The sequence below is a fragment of the Siphateles boraxobius genome, unplaced genomic scaffold (genome assembly GCF_051911475.1).
Source record: "Siphateles boraxobius isolate OS27281-9 unplaced genomic scaffold, OSU_SipBor_1 12, whole genome shotgun sequence".
NCBI classification, from domain to species: Eukaryota; Metazoa; Chordata; class Actinopteri; order Cypriniformes; family Leuciscidae; genus Siphateles; species Siphateles boraxobius.
This window is the reverse complement of record NW_027508722.1, coordinates 16,646,744-16,668,240: the sequence shown is the minus strand read 5'-3', so window position 1 is coordinate 16,668,240 and position 21,497 is coordinate 16,646,744. Positions and strand designations below refer to the sequence as shown.

The 21,497-nt window shown below is 38.2% G+C and overlaps 2 protein-coding genes across 2 annotated transcripts in view; both read right to left on the bottom strand.

The window, feature by feature from the left end:
• The window catches only part of ankib1b (ankyrin repeat and IBR domain containing 1b), a 37,131-nt gene extending 24,277 nt beyond the window's left edge, over positions 1-12,854 (bottom strand). Inside the window, exons 1-5 of the mRNA XM_077209321.1 lie at positions 12,634-12,854; positions 8,557-8,821; positions 6,805-7,105; positions 2,259-2,441; positions 1,963-2,080 (exon numbers count right to left, since the gene is read on the bottom strand). Of these exons, the coding sequence (XP_077065436.1) occupies positions 1,963-2,080; positions 2,259-2,441; positions 6,805-7,105; positions 8,557-8,744 (790 nt within the window). The 5' untranslated portion in view covers positions 8,745-8,821; positions 12,634-12,854. The remainder of the gene's footprint in view (positions 1-1,962; positions 2,081-2,258; positions 2,442-6,804; positions 7,106-8,556; positions 8,822-12,633) is intronic.
• A 7,342-nt stretch (positions 12,855-20,196) lies between these two features.
• On the bottom strand, positions 20,197-21,248 carry fabp4b (fatty acid binding protein 4b). The gene is made up of 4 exons (XM_077204890.1): positions 21,115-21,248; positions 20,761-20,936; positions 20,532-20,633; positions 20,197-20,376 (listed from the first exon to the last, which is right to left on the bottom strand). Exons 1-4 carry the CDS (start codon positions 21,185-21,187, stop codon positions 20,323-20,325), a joined length of 405 nt encoding a protein of 134 aa, XP_077061005.1. The 5' UTR covers positions 21,188-21,248; the 3' UTR covers positions 20,197-20,322.
• Between the last annotated feature and the right edge of the window lie 249 nt (positions 21,249-21,497).

The window sequence follows — 21,497 nt, the reverse complement described above, 5'->3', positions numbered from 1 at the left end:
CAGAGGAAATCCTGGAGACATTCCAGACGGCAAAAGACAGATAACACAGTCCATAGTCCAAGGCTAAACAACTTACAACCAAATAACTTCCAAAGAAGAATCAAGGTTTTCCCAAATGAAAATCCTCAAAATGCATTACATCGGCAAACCCAATTGTTTGTACTCTACTGTGTTTAGTATCATAGTTTTAGGAGTCAAAACTGTGAATTTGGGTTTAAGATCAAAAGAAGGCGAGACTGCATATTTGAGCCTCAGATGGTGGTCTCAAGAGAGGCTGTGGCAATAATAGCAGCGCCCATGAATCAGAGCTCTGCCCTTTTCTCCCATGGGTTCTAGTCATCTGGAACAAGGCCTGCTAGACAGCCTCCTCACATAATTGGAGATTATTAAAGAAAGCACTGATCCAATTATGAGTCTTGTGCCAGAGAGTTTAGCAGCCCGAAACATGAGATCACAAATGCTTTTTAGATTTACCGTACAGCATAATACCTTACAGTTTATTAAACTTCTCCAGGGACAATACCATACCCATTTCAAATGCACATGAAGCAATATTTTTCATGAGTTAGGAACTGGAAGGATAGCATCAGAATGAACCTAATAAGTAGACCAGCACTGAATATATGCCTACATATTTACACAGAATTCAAACGCCCAGCCCACACAAAGTTCTACAAATTTCTCGCCCCTTGCATGTTTGTTTGTTAAATAGTCAAAAGCATCATATACTGTACATAAAAGTCAGAAGCACTGTATCCATTCAAACCAAATTACATGTCACATCAGTTTTTAGTCAAGTGGGTTTTGAGTGAAAAGATCGAAAAAATGCTTAAATGTCATTGAGTCAATGGGGTCCATTAACTGTCTGGTTACTGACATGTTTCAAAATATCTTCCTTTGTGTTCTGCAGAAGATAGAAATTCATATAGGTTTGAAACAACTTGAGGGTGAGTAAATGATGACAGAATTTTCATTTTTAAGTGAACTATTCCTTTAAAGTTATAAAAGTTATTCAGTCAAGAGCATTGAGTGATTTTTTGCAGTAAGTCTGTTGTTTGATTAACGTTAAAAACACAGACAGCAGCAGGAATATTAGGCTGCTTTCACTTTAAGACGGTGCACGGATCCAGTATACTAATAATGTTAGACATGCATTGTCTTTCTCGACTGTTTACATTCAAAGGCATAACCAGCTATGTTTACTAGGATACTTGCCAAGAAAAAACATTTTTTGTGAAATTGTCCATTGAAGTGCAATAAGACATGAAAGAACTCAAAACAGTATTCACATGCTGTCAGACGTGGCACAAAACTTCTCACAATGAGCGGGTACCAAATTGAGATCTCTTTCATGTCTCCTTGTGCTTGAATGTTTAAATTGGCAAGACTTTGTTGTTTAGATTTTACTGATGAAAACTTTGTTTATCCAAAAAGTGAGCTAATAGTTTGCAATGGAAGTTTGTACTCTGAGCTGTTTTCTTTATTATTATTTATAATGTATTATACTGGTAATCTATTTTGCCAATGAATGGAAGTTGTTTGAGTTCTAAAAAAGCAAAAAAAAACATGTGCAAATGATCAACTTTCAATTCTCTTTACATAGCATGTGTATGCCTCTCACTTTCTCTCACGGTGAGTACCATGCGTGAGAGAAAGCGACCGAGGGCATCAACCAAGTGACGGTGCATAAAACTAAGAAGGCAATGAAACTATATCTGAGCTAAACTTTTATTTTGCCTCTTACAATCACGTGCGAATGAAATCATACAATTTACTAGCCGTTGGCTAATTAAAGGCATTTTTAGCCACCTAGCTTGAAATTTGGTATGTTAACTTGCATTGTAGAGGGTTGCGCTCAGAAAAACCCAGTTTTCAGCTACCAATATGTAGTTCTTTCAACACATAACATAATTAAATTTGGGAATGCCAATGGAGTCAAAATATCTTTTGACACAATCGTACCGTGAGCCCTTAGAAGAGCCTCTGCGGTGAAGAGAGGAGCTTGCAGCATGTCTGCCGTCTCCACTATCAGCATGTCCTTCAGTCTTCTGAGATCTTGCACTCTCAAACCTTCATAAAACTGAAAAACAGACAGAGCTACTCTATTAATCATTGAGTCATAGCGAAATCATTATTCAGTCATCTGCAATAAACTCTTATATTTTTATTGTTCTAAGCAATTTATTGTTCATCTGGACATCAGGGCTCGAGGCCAATGTTAATGTCCAGAAATTCCGGAGTTTATTCGGAGAGCTCACCTCCCTGCGATCTAAGGCTGCATACTCTGCCTCGATATCCTCGGCATGGGGGTCAGTGGAGAAGACCATCTGAGACTCCAGACTGAGCGCAAGCTCCTTATGATGCTGCCTTTCTGCACAGTCACATGGGGTCTCCTTGTTCTCATTCTCCGCAAACAGGTCTCCACCACGCTTCACCAGAAACTGCAGAGGGGTTTAAGAGGGAAATACTGTTAGTATACAGTTCAACAGACTTAAGAGGTCATGAAGCAAGGAATAAAATGTTCCTGGATCTTTTGAAATGAGTGTTCATTGAAGACTGTTCATTGTTTGTTGTAAGTGAAGTCTCTCTCAACAGTGTTCAGCAGCAGCGTCTCTAGTAATAGCGAAACTAAGTTTATCTGCTCCAAGAACAGGGCAGTTATGATCTCGCATCATAACTGAAAAAATTAATGTAGCTTTTAAGTTGTTAAATTATTTTACTGATAAAATCGTCAGAGCAGGGCTGACAACACGTTTCTGTGCGAGTGTGTGTCCATGCAGTATTAGTGTGTTTGAGTGTGAGAGAGAGCATGAGAAAGAGAATTATGTGCTTTCCGTACATAATAAAACATAATTTTGTGGCAAAAAAAACATGGAAATAATTTTTCGGTTCCTATTGTTTACTTTATTTATTTGCTCGGTCCGTTTCATTGTGTTGTTCTTGTTGTTTTTTTGGGTTTTTTTTTTTTTTGCTGTTGTAGGCTGTAAGGATTTTTGAAATTACTGAAATCATTTGGCGTAGTGATATGGAACTGTAATGCAGTCAAGATCTACCTGGAATTACTTAAGCCATGAGTTTCCCTGAAAATAATTGCACACCTTAGAACATTCGTTAACCAATCAGTTTCAAACATTCAACTGCCCTGTAGTATAAGTGAAAAATAATGTGTTTTTTCAAAAATCAAGCATGAAAACCTTTTCTAGTAGACCCCAAATACAAAATCAAATCTTTGAAAAAGTGCATTATAGGTCCCCTTTAATCTAATTTTAATCAAAAATTAAATGTGTACTAATACATTTTAACATTTCAAGTTGTACAAATTAGTTAACATTAGTTAATCTGTTATCAACATGAATTTAACAATGAAAAAAAGTATATTTATTATTTAACATTAGCTTTAAAAAAGTGATTTGACCCCCTGATGATTTTGTAAGTTCGCCAACTAACAAAGAAATGAAGGGTCTATCATTTTTATTGTAGGTTTATTTTAACGGATAGAGACAGAATATATCAATCAAAAAATCCAGAAAAAAACATAATATAAAAAGTTATAAATTGATTAGCATTTGATCGAGTGAAATAAGTATTAGATGCCCTACAAACCAGCAAGAATTCTGCCTCCCACAGATTGGTTATGTGCCCATGTGTAACACAGATTAGTCCTGTCACTTTAAGAAAGTACTCCTGATGTCAGTGGACACCTTTCCACAGAATCTGTATATTCCATTCCAACCTCTCCACCACCATGTGCAAGACCAAAGTCAGAAGCCTGTCTAAAGTTAACCAATAAACATCTAATGATTCAGAGAACGCTTGGGAGTAGATGCTGTGGTCAGATGAGACCAAAACTGAGCATTTGGCATCAACTCAACTCGCCGTGTTTGGAGGGAGAGAAATGCTGACTATGACCCCAAGAACACCATCACTACAGTCAAGCGCAGAGGTGGAAACACTATGCTCTTGGGCTGTTTCTCTGCTAAGGGTACAGGACGACTTCACCGTATTGAGGGGCCAATGGACGGGGCCATGTACCGTCAAGTCTTGGACGAGAACCTCCTTCCCTCAGCCAGAACACCGAAGATGGGTCGTGGATGGGTCTTTCAGCATGACAATTACCCAAAACATACTGCCAAGGCAACAAAGGAGTGGCTCAAGAAGCAGCACATTAAGGTCTTGGAGTGGCCTAGCCAGTCTCTAGACCTTAATCGTATAGAAAATCTGTGGAGGGAGCTGAAACTTCGAATGGCAAAGTGACAGCCAAGAAATCTTAAGGATTTAGAGAGGATTTGTAAACAGTAATGGACCAAAATCCCTCCTGAGATGTGTGCAAACCTGGTGACCAACTACAAGAAACATCTTACCTCTGTGCTTGCCAATAAGGGTTTCTCCACCAAACCCTAAATTCTGTTTTGCTTAGGGATCAAATACTTATTTCACTTACTGAAATGCAAATCAATTTACAACCTTTACATAATGTGTTTTTTCTGGATTTTTTGGTTGATATTCTGTCTCTATCCGTTAAAATAAACCTACCATAAAAATGATTGACAATGATTGCCCAATAAACATGCACACTTTTTAGGAATTAATGTTCTTTGAATGGATTTCTTTGGCTTCTGCAAACAGATGATATAATCATCTCTACTGTCAAAACAAACAATTCATTCATGATTTCCATATGTTCCAGGTCGGGGGTCTAAATATGTGACATGATGATACTAGATCAAGAGCGATTAAAATGTCTCCACGATCTGCCTATACAGAGAGATGTTAGGGACCGTTTAAATGGACAACACCGTTTTCAACTAAAAACTTTTTATGCAATTTGGCCATTAATTAACATGACAATGGCGTTGGGGGCCTGAAAACAGGTTTCAAAGTGCAAGTTTTTGAAACGATACCACTATCGTCCTCATGTAAACAACAATAATGTGAATTCGTGAACAGTGACGTCATGCGCATGACTGTACCATGTTCAGTTTATAGGCGTGTAGCTTTTCTTTACAAAATGACATCGCCAACTACTGGCCTGGCAGCATAACACACAACATTTTTAATAATTTCCGCAGATCCGTATGAACGGGGAACTTTGTGGTGTGAATGGGGAACTTTGTCGTCTGTACTAGAGCCCGACCGATATATCGGTCTGCCGATATTATCGGCCGATATGAGACTGTCGCAGATATATCGGTATCGGCGTATATGACGCAGATATGCCGCCGATATGAACTATTTTTTTACAGAACATATAACGCGGATAAAATGCTTGTAAATTTTGTAACTACATAGTTTGTCCAGCAGAGCGCGCTCCATTGTTTGCTACTGGCGACCCAGGTCACTGTGGTGACACCAGCCAACCCTTTTACCTCAGTAATGAGGTCTCTTCAGACACGGTGTAAGATGCGCACACACATAAGCTTCCACTCCACTGACAAGGTATGAAACATGGCTAGCTAGCTAATGTAGCAAACGAGTATGATAAGCTCGTTGTGAGAGTAAAGGACATTGTATATTTACTTTATATTATCTCACCTGGTGACAACGTAACGTTAAATCACCATTCAACAGACTCCACCGCACTGCTAACTACTTAGCAACTTATCTTTAAGACTGCTTGTCTGCTGCTGCCTGAACAAGACAACGGATGCAGGCGGCACGATGTGACAAAGACAGTTGAACCCATTATAATCAGTGATGTTGTTCACACGGGTTGGGGCGCAACTCAAGCGACAAATCTCCGACAGTAAACTGATGCCTCGTTCTGCTTTGTAACGGGCGCTTTTCCGCGCCCAGGGTAAACAGCCGTTGCGACGCGAGCGACAACGTCCACGTCCGGTGTAGAGACAGTGTTAAAGCCCATTCTGCCTTTAACGCTACATTACAACATCAAGCAATATTCCAATAATTTATATAATTATAACACTTTATATAGGGCCATTTTGCATAATAAGTACTGTACTTATGTAATTAAACATGTTTTCATTATGGTATTATTACTTTTACTTTAGTAAAGATCTGAGTACTTCCTTCCTTCACTGGTAATAGAAGATAACAAGATTATGCCAGTGACACTTTTGATATATTTATTGATACAAGTTATTTTTTATATATAACGTGACTAAATAAAAAGACAAAGTCATTAATGAAGATTATGCAACAGTATTTAGAATATAATTTAGAATAGAACATGGAATGCAAGCTACTTTGGTTACAGCTCAAATGTATCATTCTCATTCTATCATTCACCCTGCCTCCATTACAAATCTTTGTCACACAAGTGTTTGATCACAACATTTGAGTGATCATTGCAAAAAATATATGTTATATATATAATATTATATATTCTGTTTATGTATACTATATACAGTACCAGTCAAAAGTTTGTACACACAAATGGGGAAAGTGTGTCCAAACTTTTGACTGGTTCTGTACTATAATATACACATAAATAATATTGCTACTGTATTATAATATACACATAATATCGGCCGATATATCGTTATCAGGCTTTTTTTACTTCATAATATCGGTATCGCATCGGCCCCCAAAAATCCATGTCGGTTGGGCTCTAGTCTGTACGCAAAAAAAGCGAAGGAAAAATGTTTTTAGTACATTGTTGTCATGTAAACATACCCTTAGTATCGTGCTATACCTGTTTCGGTGTAGACAGGTGCTGTGTGCAAAAACTATTCCCTATTCTCTATATAGTGTTCACTATTCATGATTTGGTTAAAAAAAACAGTGTCAGTGCACATGCACATTTGGACAAATACAAGCACCTAAGCTACAATGTGTTTTACATACCTCCACACATGTCTTCATCCCTGAGGCAGCGGCATAGTGTAATGGTGTGTTCTTTTTGTTATCAGTGGCACTGGTGTCTGCACTCTCATATTCACCACGGTCCAGTTTGGCACCAGTCCACTTTAGGATCATCTGGAGGCACTCAGCCCGCCTGCGTTCATCTTCATAGGGCCGGGCCAGTCGCGGCTGCAGCGCCCCTTCAGATAGCAGGATATGCGGCCCCATGCACAACACATGCAGTGCGGATTCATTGTGCACGTTACGTTTGTTGGGGTTCCCATCCTTGCTGAAGAGGAAGGACCTGTGGAAAGATGGCATGATGAAACACAAGTAAATGGTAAAAACTAAAGCACTTAATAATCATTGGTTTCGCTGAAGGAACAGATGTTAGGGATATATCGATATAAAAATTATGACGATACAATAAGCTGATGATTATTTTGACATCACACCACCCCAAGAAAGAACATATAGCTTTCCAAATATCTTTCCAAAAATTATAAATTGAGCAACACTGGCCTGCTGATTCAGACCCAGAATCTTCAGCACATTTGTAGTTGAAACAGCTGGTTTGCCTTAAAATAACTTTCAAAGCTTGGCCCCTAAGGTTCCTCACTTTTTAGGCCAAAGCATTTAAAACTCGACAGGAAAAACAGCGGAAATTGACTATACATGACTTGAGTACTTCTAACAGTATGAACACATTTAAGAACCAAGAAAATCATCCTTTATAAAATCACGCCTGGAGCCTGACAGATGGCTTACGAGGGTGTCAAATCCAATTGTTATGCGGGTCAATGACATATAGGAGAGTCCACAATGATGGAAAGGTTTAAAACATGCCAAATTCTTCAAATTGTTCCCTCTGTATTCATGTTGGTTGGTTTCATATGGTTTTGAAAAACTTTAAGAAAAGTTACAGTTTAATGACTCTAAAAATGTCAAGAGGTGTAACCATCAAAAAGTAATAGCATATTTCTTTTCCTGTCACTTTGAATAAATCTGAGTCTTAATCATGTTTTTTTTTACTTGAAATATATTTTTTCAAGAAAAAAAGTATTTTAACAAATACAGATTATTAATTCATAAATATCATTATATCGTTGAGTTGTTGCACCACACAAAATTTACAACCAGAACCGACCTTAGTTTGTCATAAAAAGGTCAAATTATGAGATATTTTAAGACATATTGACCTTGACACAGAGTCATTTGTGTTTTCATGATTATATGTATGGTATTATTTATTGTAAAATGTTTTCATGTTGGTTGGACCACATGGTATTTGGCAGAGAAGCATTTTTCAAATTTTATTTTATGCCCCCCCAAAAATATCAAAATTAATTTTCATTCAGAAATTGAAAATATGCTAATCAAAAAATAGTTCAATTCATTGATGAAATGTACTTTAAAAAATTAATGAAATTTTTACAAAATAATACATTAGGCCAGTGGTTCTCAACTCCAGTCCTCAGGACCCACTGCTCTGCACATTTTTTTATGTCTCCTTATTTAACACACCTGATCACCAGCTCGTTAGGAGAGACTCCTTGATCTGAACTGAGTGTGTCAGATAAGAGAGACATACAAAATTTGCAGAGAAGTGGGTCCCGAGGACTGGAGTTGAGAACCACTGCATTAGGCCTAATAGATGCCAAAATAGTGCCACTGACCCATAATGATTGCTAGAGATAAATAAAAACAAAGCAGAATGCCCAAATGCTAAATATTACTGGAGAAACTATGTCTTACCTTAGTATGCGTGTCATGGCATGTCTGGCAGCATAATGGAGCGGGGTGTTGTGTTGGTACGGTTCCCCATATGAGGTGTTGGGGTCTAGTGACTCTTTGAACTGAGGGTTGCCCTCGTAGAGCTGATAGGCCAGAACCTCATCGCCATTGATCAGTGCCTTACGGAACTTGGTGGCCGTGTTCCCCATCTCTCGCTTCCCAGCTCTCCAGAACAATCAGACCTCTTCAGCCTGTGGGCCCACAGATAGAAGTCATGGTGTGCTTCCTGGGAACAAGAATTAAGCAAACAATGTGTCCAATGTACGGAGAACTTCATCAGATGGGCACTGGCCACATTATGTAGGCCAAACTGGGTCCTGGAGGGAAACTGTCCTGCAGAGTTTAGTTCCAACTTGCCTCAACACACCTGCCTGGACGTTGAAGTATGCCTAGTAAGAGCTTGATTAGCTGGTTCAGGTGTGTTTAATTGAAGTTGGTGCTAAACTCTACAGGACAGTGGCCCTCCAGGAGCAGGATTGAACACCCCGATATAGGCCAGGTACACACTGTACAGTTTCAGGAGTGACAACTGCATTTAAATACAGAGTGAATTCCCTGAATTATTATTCTGTGTGTGTATGGAACAAGACTCGCTCCCACAATTGCAAAGATTCCAATGTTCTGACTTTGTTATCCACTATTTTTGACCAAAGTAATATTGCAGCGACCAAAGTTTCTAATTTTCAAATTTTCAAACGTTCTACGATTTTGACTAAACCACTGTCAACAAACGTCAAACGTTGTTTTTAGTTTATGCTCGGAAGGCTGCTTCGTGGCGCATTCTCTTGAAGTGTTGTCCACTTAATATAAGCATTTTAGGGCTTGGCACATAAAACTATCAGGTTTATGAAGCTATTAAAGCAGGAAGGTGAGAGACAAATATTTGGTCTTCTTTTCAATCTAAAGCATTTGGATTTATTTCAGTTTATTATATTATTATCATCTTGTTTGGTGTCGTTTCCAACAAGATCTGGCAACACGAATGAGTCAAGCCTCTTTCCCAGTGGTTTTCTTGCACCGCGCATACAGAAGAGAGAAAGATCGCTGATGGGTGTTTAAATACATCATTAACCAGTTGTTCAGTTCGGCTCCGTACACACAGCGTAGAATTTTTGTAAATGCAATTTTTTGGGAGTTATTTCGGTTGTAGAATGTAGTTGAATTATATGCGTACAGAACAGGATTAAGAATTACAAGGCGAACTGACAACTAAATTTAACATCAGTGTCCACATGGTCACAGCAAATATCAGAAACATCTAACTCCACCACAGAGCATGTTATTCGCAAAACTAACCAAATAGAAAATAAATCCTATTTGAAAATCTATTAAATTAATAACCTTTACAACCATGTTTAGTCAAAACCTGCAGGAACAGGCCAGAAGTGTTATTGGGAGTGAACTGACTCCCGAGTCCCCACCATAACCAAACAGCACTTACAAAACAAACTCATGTGTTTAACCACAGAAGAGGCCTGAATGAAACAGATGCTAACCATGTCCCACTTCACATGTGTGTCCTTTAGAAGACCTGCAAGAGCATAGAAGCCACTGAGAGCTGACCTGAAACCAGCGCATCTTCTACACAAATCCTTGTCAACCGTCCAGAGAGAGAAATTAAAACAGGTCTTGGATCAGAAGCAGACGGCTAATTGTCTTAACAACACTGACTCATTCTCCGCAGGAGCTTGTGAGGAAAGAAACAGACTTCCTCCAGGAACACTAGGGGCTTCCGGCTCTCTCCGGCAACTGCTGTCGGCCTACTGCGAGCAGGTTCTGTTGAGGGGCAGGATTCAGCAGGGCAAAAGTTATGCCCCCACAAATGCCATCTGTCAACATGGACACCTGAGGTGTCAGTTGTATTCATATTTACACTGACATTATGGGTGTAGTATCTCAACAGCAGAAAAAAAGCTGAAAAATTTAATCAGGCCATTTGCAAAAGCAGACTCAATTTCACCACAGCCAGGCAACCTCATGGGTAAAAACTCGACTGGCCTAGTTTCATGGCTAACCTCTTTGGCTGGTCTTGAGTATGCTTTTATAGAGCAGAGTGAACTATAATTTAAAGAGGGGTCTCATTCACAACATTAAAGGGATAGTTCTCAAAATATCTTATTTTATATTCCACAAAAAATAAGAAGGTCATGGAATTTTGGAACAGCATGAGGGTGAGTACATAATTAAAAAATATGAATGAACTTTAAGCTTCTCCATGGTAAAATGTACCAGAAAACCACTCGGCTACGATGGTTTAACACACATAATTGTATTATTTTAAAATATCAAAGCACCCCATATCTGCAGGGAATTGGGTAACTCTTTATTTACCGTGTCATTGTTACACACACTCATGCATAATTACATGCAACTAACCCTAAATCAAACCCCAATCCTAACCCTATAGTAAGTAGGCCTAGTACATATAGTTAATTATTTTTACTCAGTACTTAAAAAAGTATACTTACACTGTAACACGGATACCTTAAAATAGCCTAAATTGTAACCGGAATTGTAATGCGCTTGTCATATCTACCCTTACAAAAAGATATTACCATGCTACCCATAGTTTCCACCATAAAACAGTTGTTACTCCCATAATACTATGGCAATTTTAAAATCTTTCACAAAAATAAGGTTTTGTTTAGCAGCTGCAGCTGTTTCATACCAGCAGTGCATGTTGGTATCGTGTTTTTTTTTCATTTTTATGTATGTTTTTTTTCCATCACATTCTAAACGCATCCATATAATGGACTTTCAAAAACTTTTGTGCTTTTATGTGTCTGTTTTGTAAAACATTAGGCCTCAAAGAAGTAAACATTTAATTATTATATGCATCTCTGTCAATTGCATAACTCAATTCAAATTTATTTGCATAGCACTTTTCACAATACATATTGTTTCAAAGCAGCTTACAGAAAATGCATGCCTCTACATTACAATATGAATAATGCTAGTCATGTGGTGTCAGCATGGCAGCACCCACAAGTGGGCGACCCACTTCATGTAGAACAAAACAGCTTTTTCTAGAAGCCTGATTTATCTGGAGCCTTCATTTTATGTGGATGTAAATCATTTTTGTGAAATTTCTCAAAAATGCTACCTTTGTGTGCAAATGTTTAATTAGCAAAAATTCCTGACTGCACCTTTAAGAGACAGAGAGACTGTAAAACACGATCTGAAGCAGATTTCATTAACTCTTTTATGGCTCGTCATCAGTAGCAACAACAAATGTAGTAACTATGGCATTTTGGAAGGGAAACTATGGGCACCATGGTAACTTTGTAGGGGTATTAAGATAAGTTAACGTTTCATTTCTACAGTTGGAAAGTGAAATGCTCGGCATGCAGGAAGTCAGCTGTTGAGTGAGTGAGTGTGTGTGTGTGTGTGTGTGTGTGTGTGTGTGTGTGTGTGTGTGTGTGTGTGTGTGTGTGTGTGTGTGTGTGTGTGTGTGTGTGTGTGTGTGTGTGTTCGTGCTGCTCCAGATTATTTGCGCTGTTTATAGCCAAACGTCGATTTCCTAGAAGGGGCTGGGCGACGTGTTTACAGCCTCTGCAATTTACATACACATTACATAGATAACGTTACACACTCGAATCACGAGGAAATCAACACTGAGCTGTGCTGTCATGTAACATTATTGCAAAACATTATTTACACTGACGAAAATAGTCAGCGGGGCGTGTTTTCAGCGACTGTTTTAATAGCTGGACAGTTTTATTTTTTCCTGCACGTTCCTTATTGCGCACTTTTAAAAGCGCATCTGTTAACAGTTAACGTTACTTATTTTTATACAATCAATACATGAGCTGCTCGCTTATGTACAGATCAGTCATGATAACTGTGTTAGCTTGGCAACTTGTCAACCAAGATGTTACATCAAAGAGAGATATGCAGATTGTTTTATAAGCATAACTTTAAGAAATAAACGCAATACGTGTGTGACACATAACGTTACACGTATTAATAATACTGCATGTAGTTATAAACAAGTAATTTCCACGATGGAGAACAATACCATCTAAATAACCTACTTACCCAATTAGCACGACGATAGCGGCCGTTTTTCTATTTCTGACTCAGAATAATTTAGCGGTTGTCTGGTGAAACTGTTGACCAAATAAAAATCTGCCTCTCGCCTTTGTTGTGAACGGGTACTCCTCGGCCGCCGTGAAGCCTCCGTCAATCACGCCGATGCTTTCACTGAAATTCTGTATTTCAAATTAAAAGTCCCACAAGTTGCGCTCCCGGACTAAAGTACCGAAAGGAATTATAGTGGTCTTATTTTTAAGCGCGACTTTTCGTTACTACAAAGCGAAATATGTTCCATTCCAAGTTCACTTTTTATTAATTATAGATTAAAAAATACGATGTTCGGGTTGGTTGGGGTGGGATTGAAAATGTAAAAAATACAATCTCTGTACAAACAATTGCATTTGTCTTTGAAATAAATAAATAAATAAATATATAAAAAAAGATTACGATGTAGTAAATAAAATAAGATTATACATATTTTTATCTGGTATAATCATTCATTTTTCTGAACCCCGTAAAACATTTTATGACATCACATATGCTAAGCTAGCCCGGATTAAATGTAATGACAATACTTTTGGTAGGCTAACTATTCTATTTTTCTAATTGCCATATCACCCTGTAGCCCAAGACTAGTTGCCCACTGAAGCTAAGCAGGGTTGAGCCTGGTTAGTACCTGGATGGGAGACCTCCTGACCAGGTTGCTGCTGGAAGAGGTGTTAGTGAGGCCAGCAGGGGACGCTCACCCTGTGGTCTGTGTGGGACCTAACGCCCCAGTATAGTGATGGGGACACTATACTGTCAAAAAGCACCGTCCTTCAGATGAGATGTTAAACCGAGGTCCTGACTCTCTGTGGTCATAAAATATCCCAGGATTTCCTTCGATAAAGAGTAGGGGAGTAACCCCGGCATCCTGGCCAAATTTGCCCCTTGGCCTCTGTCCATCATGGCCTCCTAATCATCCCCATATACTGATTGGCTTCATCACTGTCTCCTCTCCACCAGTAAGCTGGTGTGTGGTGGGCGTTCTGGCGCAATATGGCTGCCGTTGCATAATCCAGGTGGATGCTGCACATTGGTGGTGGTTGAGGAGATTCCCCCTTCAATGTAAAGCGCTTTGAGGTACCAGAAAAAGCGCTGTATCAAATTATTATTATTATTATTATTATTATTATTATTATTATTATTATTATTATTATTATTATTATTATTATTATTATTATTATTATTATTATTATTATTATTTTGGAAGTGGTAATTGCAGCACCGATCGAACTTTTGCCAGTTGCCCTGGTGTTATTTTATTGAATTAATTTATCATATTTTAAGTTTGAACAACTGTAATCCCTTATAATGTCATTTTAATTCAGTTCCATTTTATACAGACGCCTTTTGCAACATGTTAAATAGTTACAATTTCTATTTATAATGACATAGCCTACATTCTGAGATGTGTATTTACTGTGTTAAAATTGCAGTCCGTTACTGATTACAAATTACATTAAGACAATTGTAGCATAATCTTTTCGACATATTTCAGGTATGAACTTCGTTTTGATTACTTCTATGTTACTTTTATCACATTTGAATGGGATTACTGTGTAAAAACACATTAAAATACATTAAAATGACATCACAGGGTTTTCATTAAAGTTTTGGTTTGTGAGTTGATGAAATGTGTGTGTGTGTGTGTGTGTGTGTGTGTGTGTGTGTGTGTGTGTGTGTGTGTGTGTGTGTGTGTGTGTGTGTGTGTGTGTGTGTGTGTGTGTGTGTGTGTGTGTGTGTGTGTGTGTGTGTGTGTGATGGTATTTGAAACCATGCAGAAGTTGATTAGATATGCATTGTTGAGAAAACCAGCATATCTTCAAATGTTTTCTTTTTATTATTATATCTGACATGTGAAACAAGAAGAATTAGGTAGAATCAATTCTCAAGTAGGCTAACTGTAACTACAAGCCTATTTTTTGGAATCTGATTACATAATCCAGATTACATGCAATCAGTTATTGCATTTGGTTACACTTTATTTCAAGTTCCCCTTATTACGCTGTAATTATATATTTAAGTACTGGGTAATATTAAGAAACTACATACTTATGGGGGGTTAGGGATTAGGATTAGGTTGAGTGTTAGTTGCATGTAATTATGCATAATTTACTGCTATTACAATGCTAAGTACATGTAACCTATGTAACAATGACACTGTAAAATAAAGTGTTACCTTATCATATTGTCCCTGAATTTCTTGTGTTTTCACAAACTTGGAGTGATTCTCTTCATTGTCCCCTTAATGAATGGGTATGGAAACAAGACTTTTATAGTGTCTCCCTGTAGGTGATGATTACAAATATGCTTAAAAGTTGCAAAATTCATCTTTCATCTTTAATTCTTCATTAACCATTTTTTTATAAATATCAATGTCTTTTAAATAGAAAATGTTTTTAAGGCATTCACCCCCAATACATTTTACATTTTGGAATTTACAAAATACTGAAGAGTAGCCTATGACATCACTAGAACTGGAAAGTATGACATCAATAGAATTTTCTTTCTTAAACTAATTCAATAGAGAAAAAGCATAATGGTTAAGTGCTACAGAAAATAATTATTCAGTTTTGAAATAAAAGCCCCCAAAAAAATTTTTTATCATCATCATTGTTTTAATTGTAGGCCTACGATTGCTAACTGCAGCTCCATAATTTGCTTCTTCTTCTTTTTTAAATCTGTCAAAACTATTGTAACAAATTAATGTGATGCTGTTTACTTAATGGAGACTGACTACGGTGCTTATTATGCAATTTATGCATTTCAGAGAGATTGGATCGAACACGATAACAAGAAACGTGATAGTTATGATATTGAACACCAGGTGGCAGTGTTGTAAGAAAATGTTGCTCCTCATAGCCTTAACGTTGCAAACACGCTTCATGAATGAACTAATATAACTAAAATAAACTAAATATAAGTATTTAGTTATAAATATTATAGTTATAAATAACCAAATATAACTAAATATAAATTGAACTACTGTTTAATCTGTCAGACAAAGACGAGACTGCATTTGTAAAATTCCATATTGAATTTTAAAGACAGATGCAGCTTAACTGTTGCATAAACTATGTCTTAGAGTTAACAGTGATCTTTTTTTTTTTTTTATCTTTTTTTGTATCTTTTGTATCCACTTTTCTCCTTTATTTGTCTTTTTTTCATTCTATAAAAGTCAATGGGGACCATCAACTGTTTGGTTACCCATATTCTTCCAAATATATTATTTTGCGTTCAGCAGCATAAATAAATTCATACAGGTTTGGAACAACTTGAGGGAGAGTAAATGATGACAGAATTTTCATTTTTGGGTGAACTATCCTTTTAATTACTTGACAGGCTGATTCAAATCCAACCGTTCGCTCCTGCTGCAGGGTAATATCATCCAATTCCCTGACATTGTAAGCTGTAAGGACATTCTTAAAAGGGTGTCCCAACTCCCCTTATAAGTAAAGTCTCGAAAACAATGGACCATTCAAGGCTTCACTCTCTCAGACTTATATTAAACCTGTCTCATGACCCTATAAAGCTTACATCATTTGATATAACACTGCCTGAAGCGTACAGAAAATACTGCATTTGGGGATTTTTTAAAGAAGGATTGTTATTAATATCATTATTTTTTTGTTGTTGTTGCTGTTGTTAAATAATAATAATAAACAATATATAATTAGCCTATAATATATATACTACTTGTTATAATTGTATGTATGAGAATAATAATAAATGAAAATAACACTTGTGTAGGTTACATTAATAATACGAATAATTAATTATTTAATGGTGAACATTTATTATTGTAATGTAGTAGTCAGATGATAAAGAGGAGAGGCAGAGAATATCAAATATAAGTCATTTTATTTAAATAAAGTAAAACAAAAAAAGGGTGGAGGTTGTAGAGGTGCACGAGGCACCGGCGAGGCGCTGAAAACCTATAGGGGGGCAGGGAGGAAGCAGGGTGGAGAAGACAGCAGGAGAAGCCATGGAGGAGATGACGGTGGAAGGGCCCATGGAGCCTGGATGGTGGTAGGGTCCAAGAAGGTAAGGACGGTAGACGAGATTTCAGATTGACCCAGGAGACGGTGGTGATGGAGGGAGGAGCCAATTGAGCCCGACTGACTGAGGTGTCGCAGGAAGATAGTGAGGCCCAGGCAACTTCCTATGGACCTCAAGACCCAGTAACATTGCTTGAGTGGGCCTGGAAGACTGAAGGTGATGATACACAGGGCAACTTTTTGTGCAATGTTGCTAGGCATTAGCAGTGTTTCCACTGTTCGGCCCAAAAGCGGGCGTGCTAGTGCGTGCCAGGGCCAGTCACGTTTCCACTGTCACTTCCGGGGCTTGATCGGACCTCGTCGGGGCTTCCTCGGGGTCAACGGCCAGGTTTTTTTGGCCCAAATACCTTGTTCAAATGCGGGCCAGCTCAGGCTTGAGGAGTGTTTACAAACAGTGGAGTTTACCTGAGTCTGGAGACGGCAGAGCATATTTGTAGAAATGATAATTCTTTCTAAATGTGATGTAAATATGTCCTGTAACTACAAATTACAGCTTTTATCATGTTCGTTTGGGATCTTGCTCGCTGTTTCCAATGATTTCTTTCTGATTCGTTTTCTGATAAAGCTAATGTTGCCAAACGAGTGTTGTTTTGGCACTTTCACATTGAGACTTGTCAACAAATTGCTCTCTGGATAATTTAGATCTGTCGTCGGTCCTATGTCTAACCTGGATGCCCGTTGACGGCAACATTACCCAGCAACATTGTTCAAAAAGTTACCCAGTGTATTATTTATTATGTACCTTAAGGTGATGTCGGTGTGAGAGAGGATCCTGGTGGAGCCTGAGGGATGTCGTAGGGATTGAGGAATGGAGCGCAGCCGGCAGCCCGGAAGTCCTTGGAGTTGGTGGAGTGATGACTGATCAGTGCGGAGCCGGTGGGACGAAGGAGCCCTTTGGAGCTGAGGGCTCAGAGGGACGAGGTGGAGCCAGAGAATCCCAATGCGGAGCTGGTGACCGAGAGCTCCAAGGCGGATCCAGGTTGCATGGCGGAGCACTACCTCCGTAATCCAGTCTATTAGCCATTCTTCCTTATCCAGCTCCACTAAAACTCCCACAGGCACGGATGTAATGGCCGGCTCACACAACTGATTAGACGGGTCCTCAGGCATCTCTTCCGGGACGGACTCTGCAGTTGGCACCGTCTCCGTTGCGGGCTTAGCTCAGGAGTGATGTCCGTGGTGGGTAATGATGGGTCTCTGTCTGCTGTGGGCTCTGGCTCCTTATCTGTGGTGAGTGTGGTCGCTGGGTCTGGCTCTGGGCTGGAGATGGAGATGGATGGTTAAACTGTCAACAGTTAAAGAAGATCCATTTACCCAAATGGCAAAGTTGATGTACTTGGCCAGTGTCCAGCAGGAGTTTCCCCATAGCATCAACAGCCGGATCTCATCGTCCAGTCCGATCCAAAACCCCTTCACGACATTGGAATGGGTGAGGTGACTGACGCTGACTAATTCCTCCACATACGTCTCTACCTCCCTAAAAATCGTGGCCCCGTTGGGTCTGTTAGAGCTCCCCATTGGAGCGAAATTAATGAAGGCAAGATCCAGCTAAATTTCTTTTAAAGTCTGGTATACTGTAATGTAGTAAGTATGGTGATAAAGAGGAGAGGCAGATAAGATCAAATATAAGTCCTTTTATTGAAATAAAGTAAAACAAAGTAAACTCAGGTAATCCAATGGCTAGAAACAGCAATGGACCAGCGTGTAGAACTTAATAAGAGTGAACACACAAACAATACCAGACAACTGAAAGGAGCACAAAGAGGAACTTAAATACACAGTATCTGTGTCCCAATTCAGAGGCTGCATCCTTCAAAGGACTCGGACTTCAGAGGCTGGGTCATTTGTAGGCCACGAACGTCGGACTGAGCGTTGTTAAGTGAGACGTTCTAGCCTACGGAGGACTGTTCTTGTCACCTAGCAAATGTGACAGCTGCCGTTGATGAGCAGCAGTAACATTTTTACTGGACTTTTTTGAATGTTATATTAAACTGTCTGAAAATAAAACCAGGTTCACAAACTGTCCAAATATGATCACCATGGTCCATTTCTGTATATAATAAAGAGTATAAACTATAATCTTACATTTGGGTCATTAGATATTTGAGTAAGCTGAACCCCAATACTTACGCTTAAAAGTGTAATACGGCAATTTATTTTTAAAAGAAATCCTGTCATCACTGGATTGCCTACCCTCAATGAATTCTGGGGTAGGCAAAGCCGCGAAGGATCCATTTGTATCCTTCATTTCACTGGAAAAGAAGGCCGCATTTGAAGGAGACTTCGAATTGGGACAGCCTTTGAGGAAACTGACAACTGATGACTGGTGGGAAACTAGGGACAAAGGAAACGGGTAACTGACGAATGTAAACTAAAAGTCCATGAAAACGAAACTAAACACAGATCGTGACAATTAAACGAAAAAAAGATTGGTTTCCAGCAAGCTAATTAAAAGCATATCAATGCACAATACTTGTTGCCTCTCCTAAAATACTGTTTGGTCAAAGTATACCTTAACTTGGGTCCCGATGAATGCATATTAATCCTTACAAGTAAAACAAAATCCTCTTTCATACCACATGCTTTAATATAAATTGCATTATAATAATCTGCAAGATTAGGATCACAAAAGAGGAATAAATATTTTAGAAGCAGAAGTTTGCAAGGAGCGCATGGTCAGCCACTCCAACTGCTAAAGTTGTGCTAATCCTGGGGGTATTGAGGTTATTAGACTCAGGAAACTATTGTGAACTGGACTGCTGAGGATTAACACATCACATGTTCACTGGGCACTATAGGAGGTGCTGATGAATGGTGCTCGGATGATATCTTTTTACGTATGTGATTGGGTGTTAAGCATCTTGCCATAGCAGTCATTTGCGGTTTGAATTTTACACCACAGATTAATGGAAATATGAATCCTTTTGCATGGAAAACAGCATGGGGCATGATGCAGGCTCACAATTGATATCATTTTTATTCTAGAGCTGCAATGTTGCATTGGCTGCCTTTGAAAATCTCTAAGGAGAGTCTGAGGAGAGAAATGTACAATAGCATTGAAAATAGCATTAGCAATACCAAATAGCAATAGCATTGAGCATCAAAAAGTTTTTCCAAAAGAGCAATTTCAAATTCAACAAAAAGTCAGTTTAATGTAATTTAAGTTGAAATGACTTAAACATCCAAGTTTATTGTACTTAACAATTTAAGGCAGCAACTTTTTTTTACATATTGATTACCATTTTATCTGTGTCCAAATTCAAATGAAAGTGTCTACATTAGGATTATTTAATTCTAATTATGTTAAATTATGCTGTGTGTGTACTTAACTAATTTCATGTAACTATTTTCCAATTCTTCACCTCTTTGTTCATATATTTTGTTCTTATATAGGAACTTATATAGGAAAACTCATTCATATCCAATCAATAATGAGTAAAGAGACATTTGATATTGTTTAGTATTTTATAATGTTTATAAAGCAAAAAAAGGTTTTTATTGCAACAAAGCAATTTATATCACATCAAATTAAGAGTCAGTCATTAAAATCCAACAAAGTTTTAAATCTGTCTTGAAGCACAGTTTGAGCCGGTCATGCATCTTTCTCATATGTCCTGATAGCGACCACATCATCCATGGTGCATTTCTGTACAGATGAATGAAAGAAAGGAGAGAGAGAGAGAGAGAGAGAGAGAGAGAGAGAGAGAGAGAGAGAGAGAGAGAGAGAGAGAGAGAGAGAGAGAGATTAACAATGGATGCAACACTTAAAAAACACAAATTGCAGATGGCTTGTACACATACCGCTATCATTTTGGTGTCCAGAACCTCTCTTTCAATTATTGTGGTCTTTCCCTCCCAGGTCTGCGTTTGGATAAGTTTACCATCTGCAAGGCTCATAACAGTCTGAATAAGAGAATGAAGAAATCAATGAAAATGAAAGGACACATAATGCTTAAAATAAAAAAGGTATATATATTTTTTCTAACACACGTTTGTTTATTTGTTTGTTTGTTTGTTTCAATGCTCTTGCCTTCACTTTTCTGTCATCTGCTGTCGTCTCATCAAATTCTTCATATAATTTGAATTTAATTTCCAGGGTCTTGAAAGTAGTGACAGCTTTCATAGAGATGAACCCCTGGTCATCCAAAGCAATCGTCAGACTGGGTTTTGCTAGGTTAGCCATTTGCCGAGAGGCAAAACCAGCACCTCCAACCAGCAATACAAAAAATGACATTATGGTATTACAACAGGTGCATGACTGTAATAGGCCTACAACTGGACAAAAAGTTTCCTTCTGACATAAATGCATAAAAACAAAACATAGTACAAACATAGTTATATATAATTGCGTATATAAAATAATATTGGTCGATTTCTGTCTTACCTACAGCCTTCATGTATTCATCAAAATTGTCACTTGAAGTCATTTTCCATTTACCAACGAATTGCTCAACCATTGTTACAACAAAGAAACAATTGGATAATTACAACACAAGACGTTTTACTCCTTAATATATGTATAGGCTATAAAGTGTTGCAAAAGCGCAGACCAGAGGGAGATTTAAAGAGTGCAGGGATAAGAGTAACCACCTGCTGACCAATCAGTAGCATTGGTGTGATATTTGAGAATTTGATTGGATAACAGATTTTGAAAGGGGAGGGCTTGATAGATCTGTATTTAACAGAATAACAGTCCAAAATTGGTACAAGTCCATAAATAGGTACATACATTTCGATGTCAAGTTTAGTACTGTACGGAAACGCTGA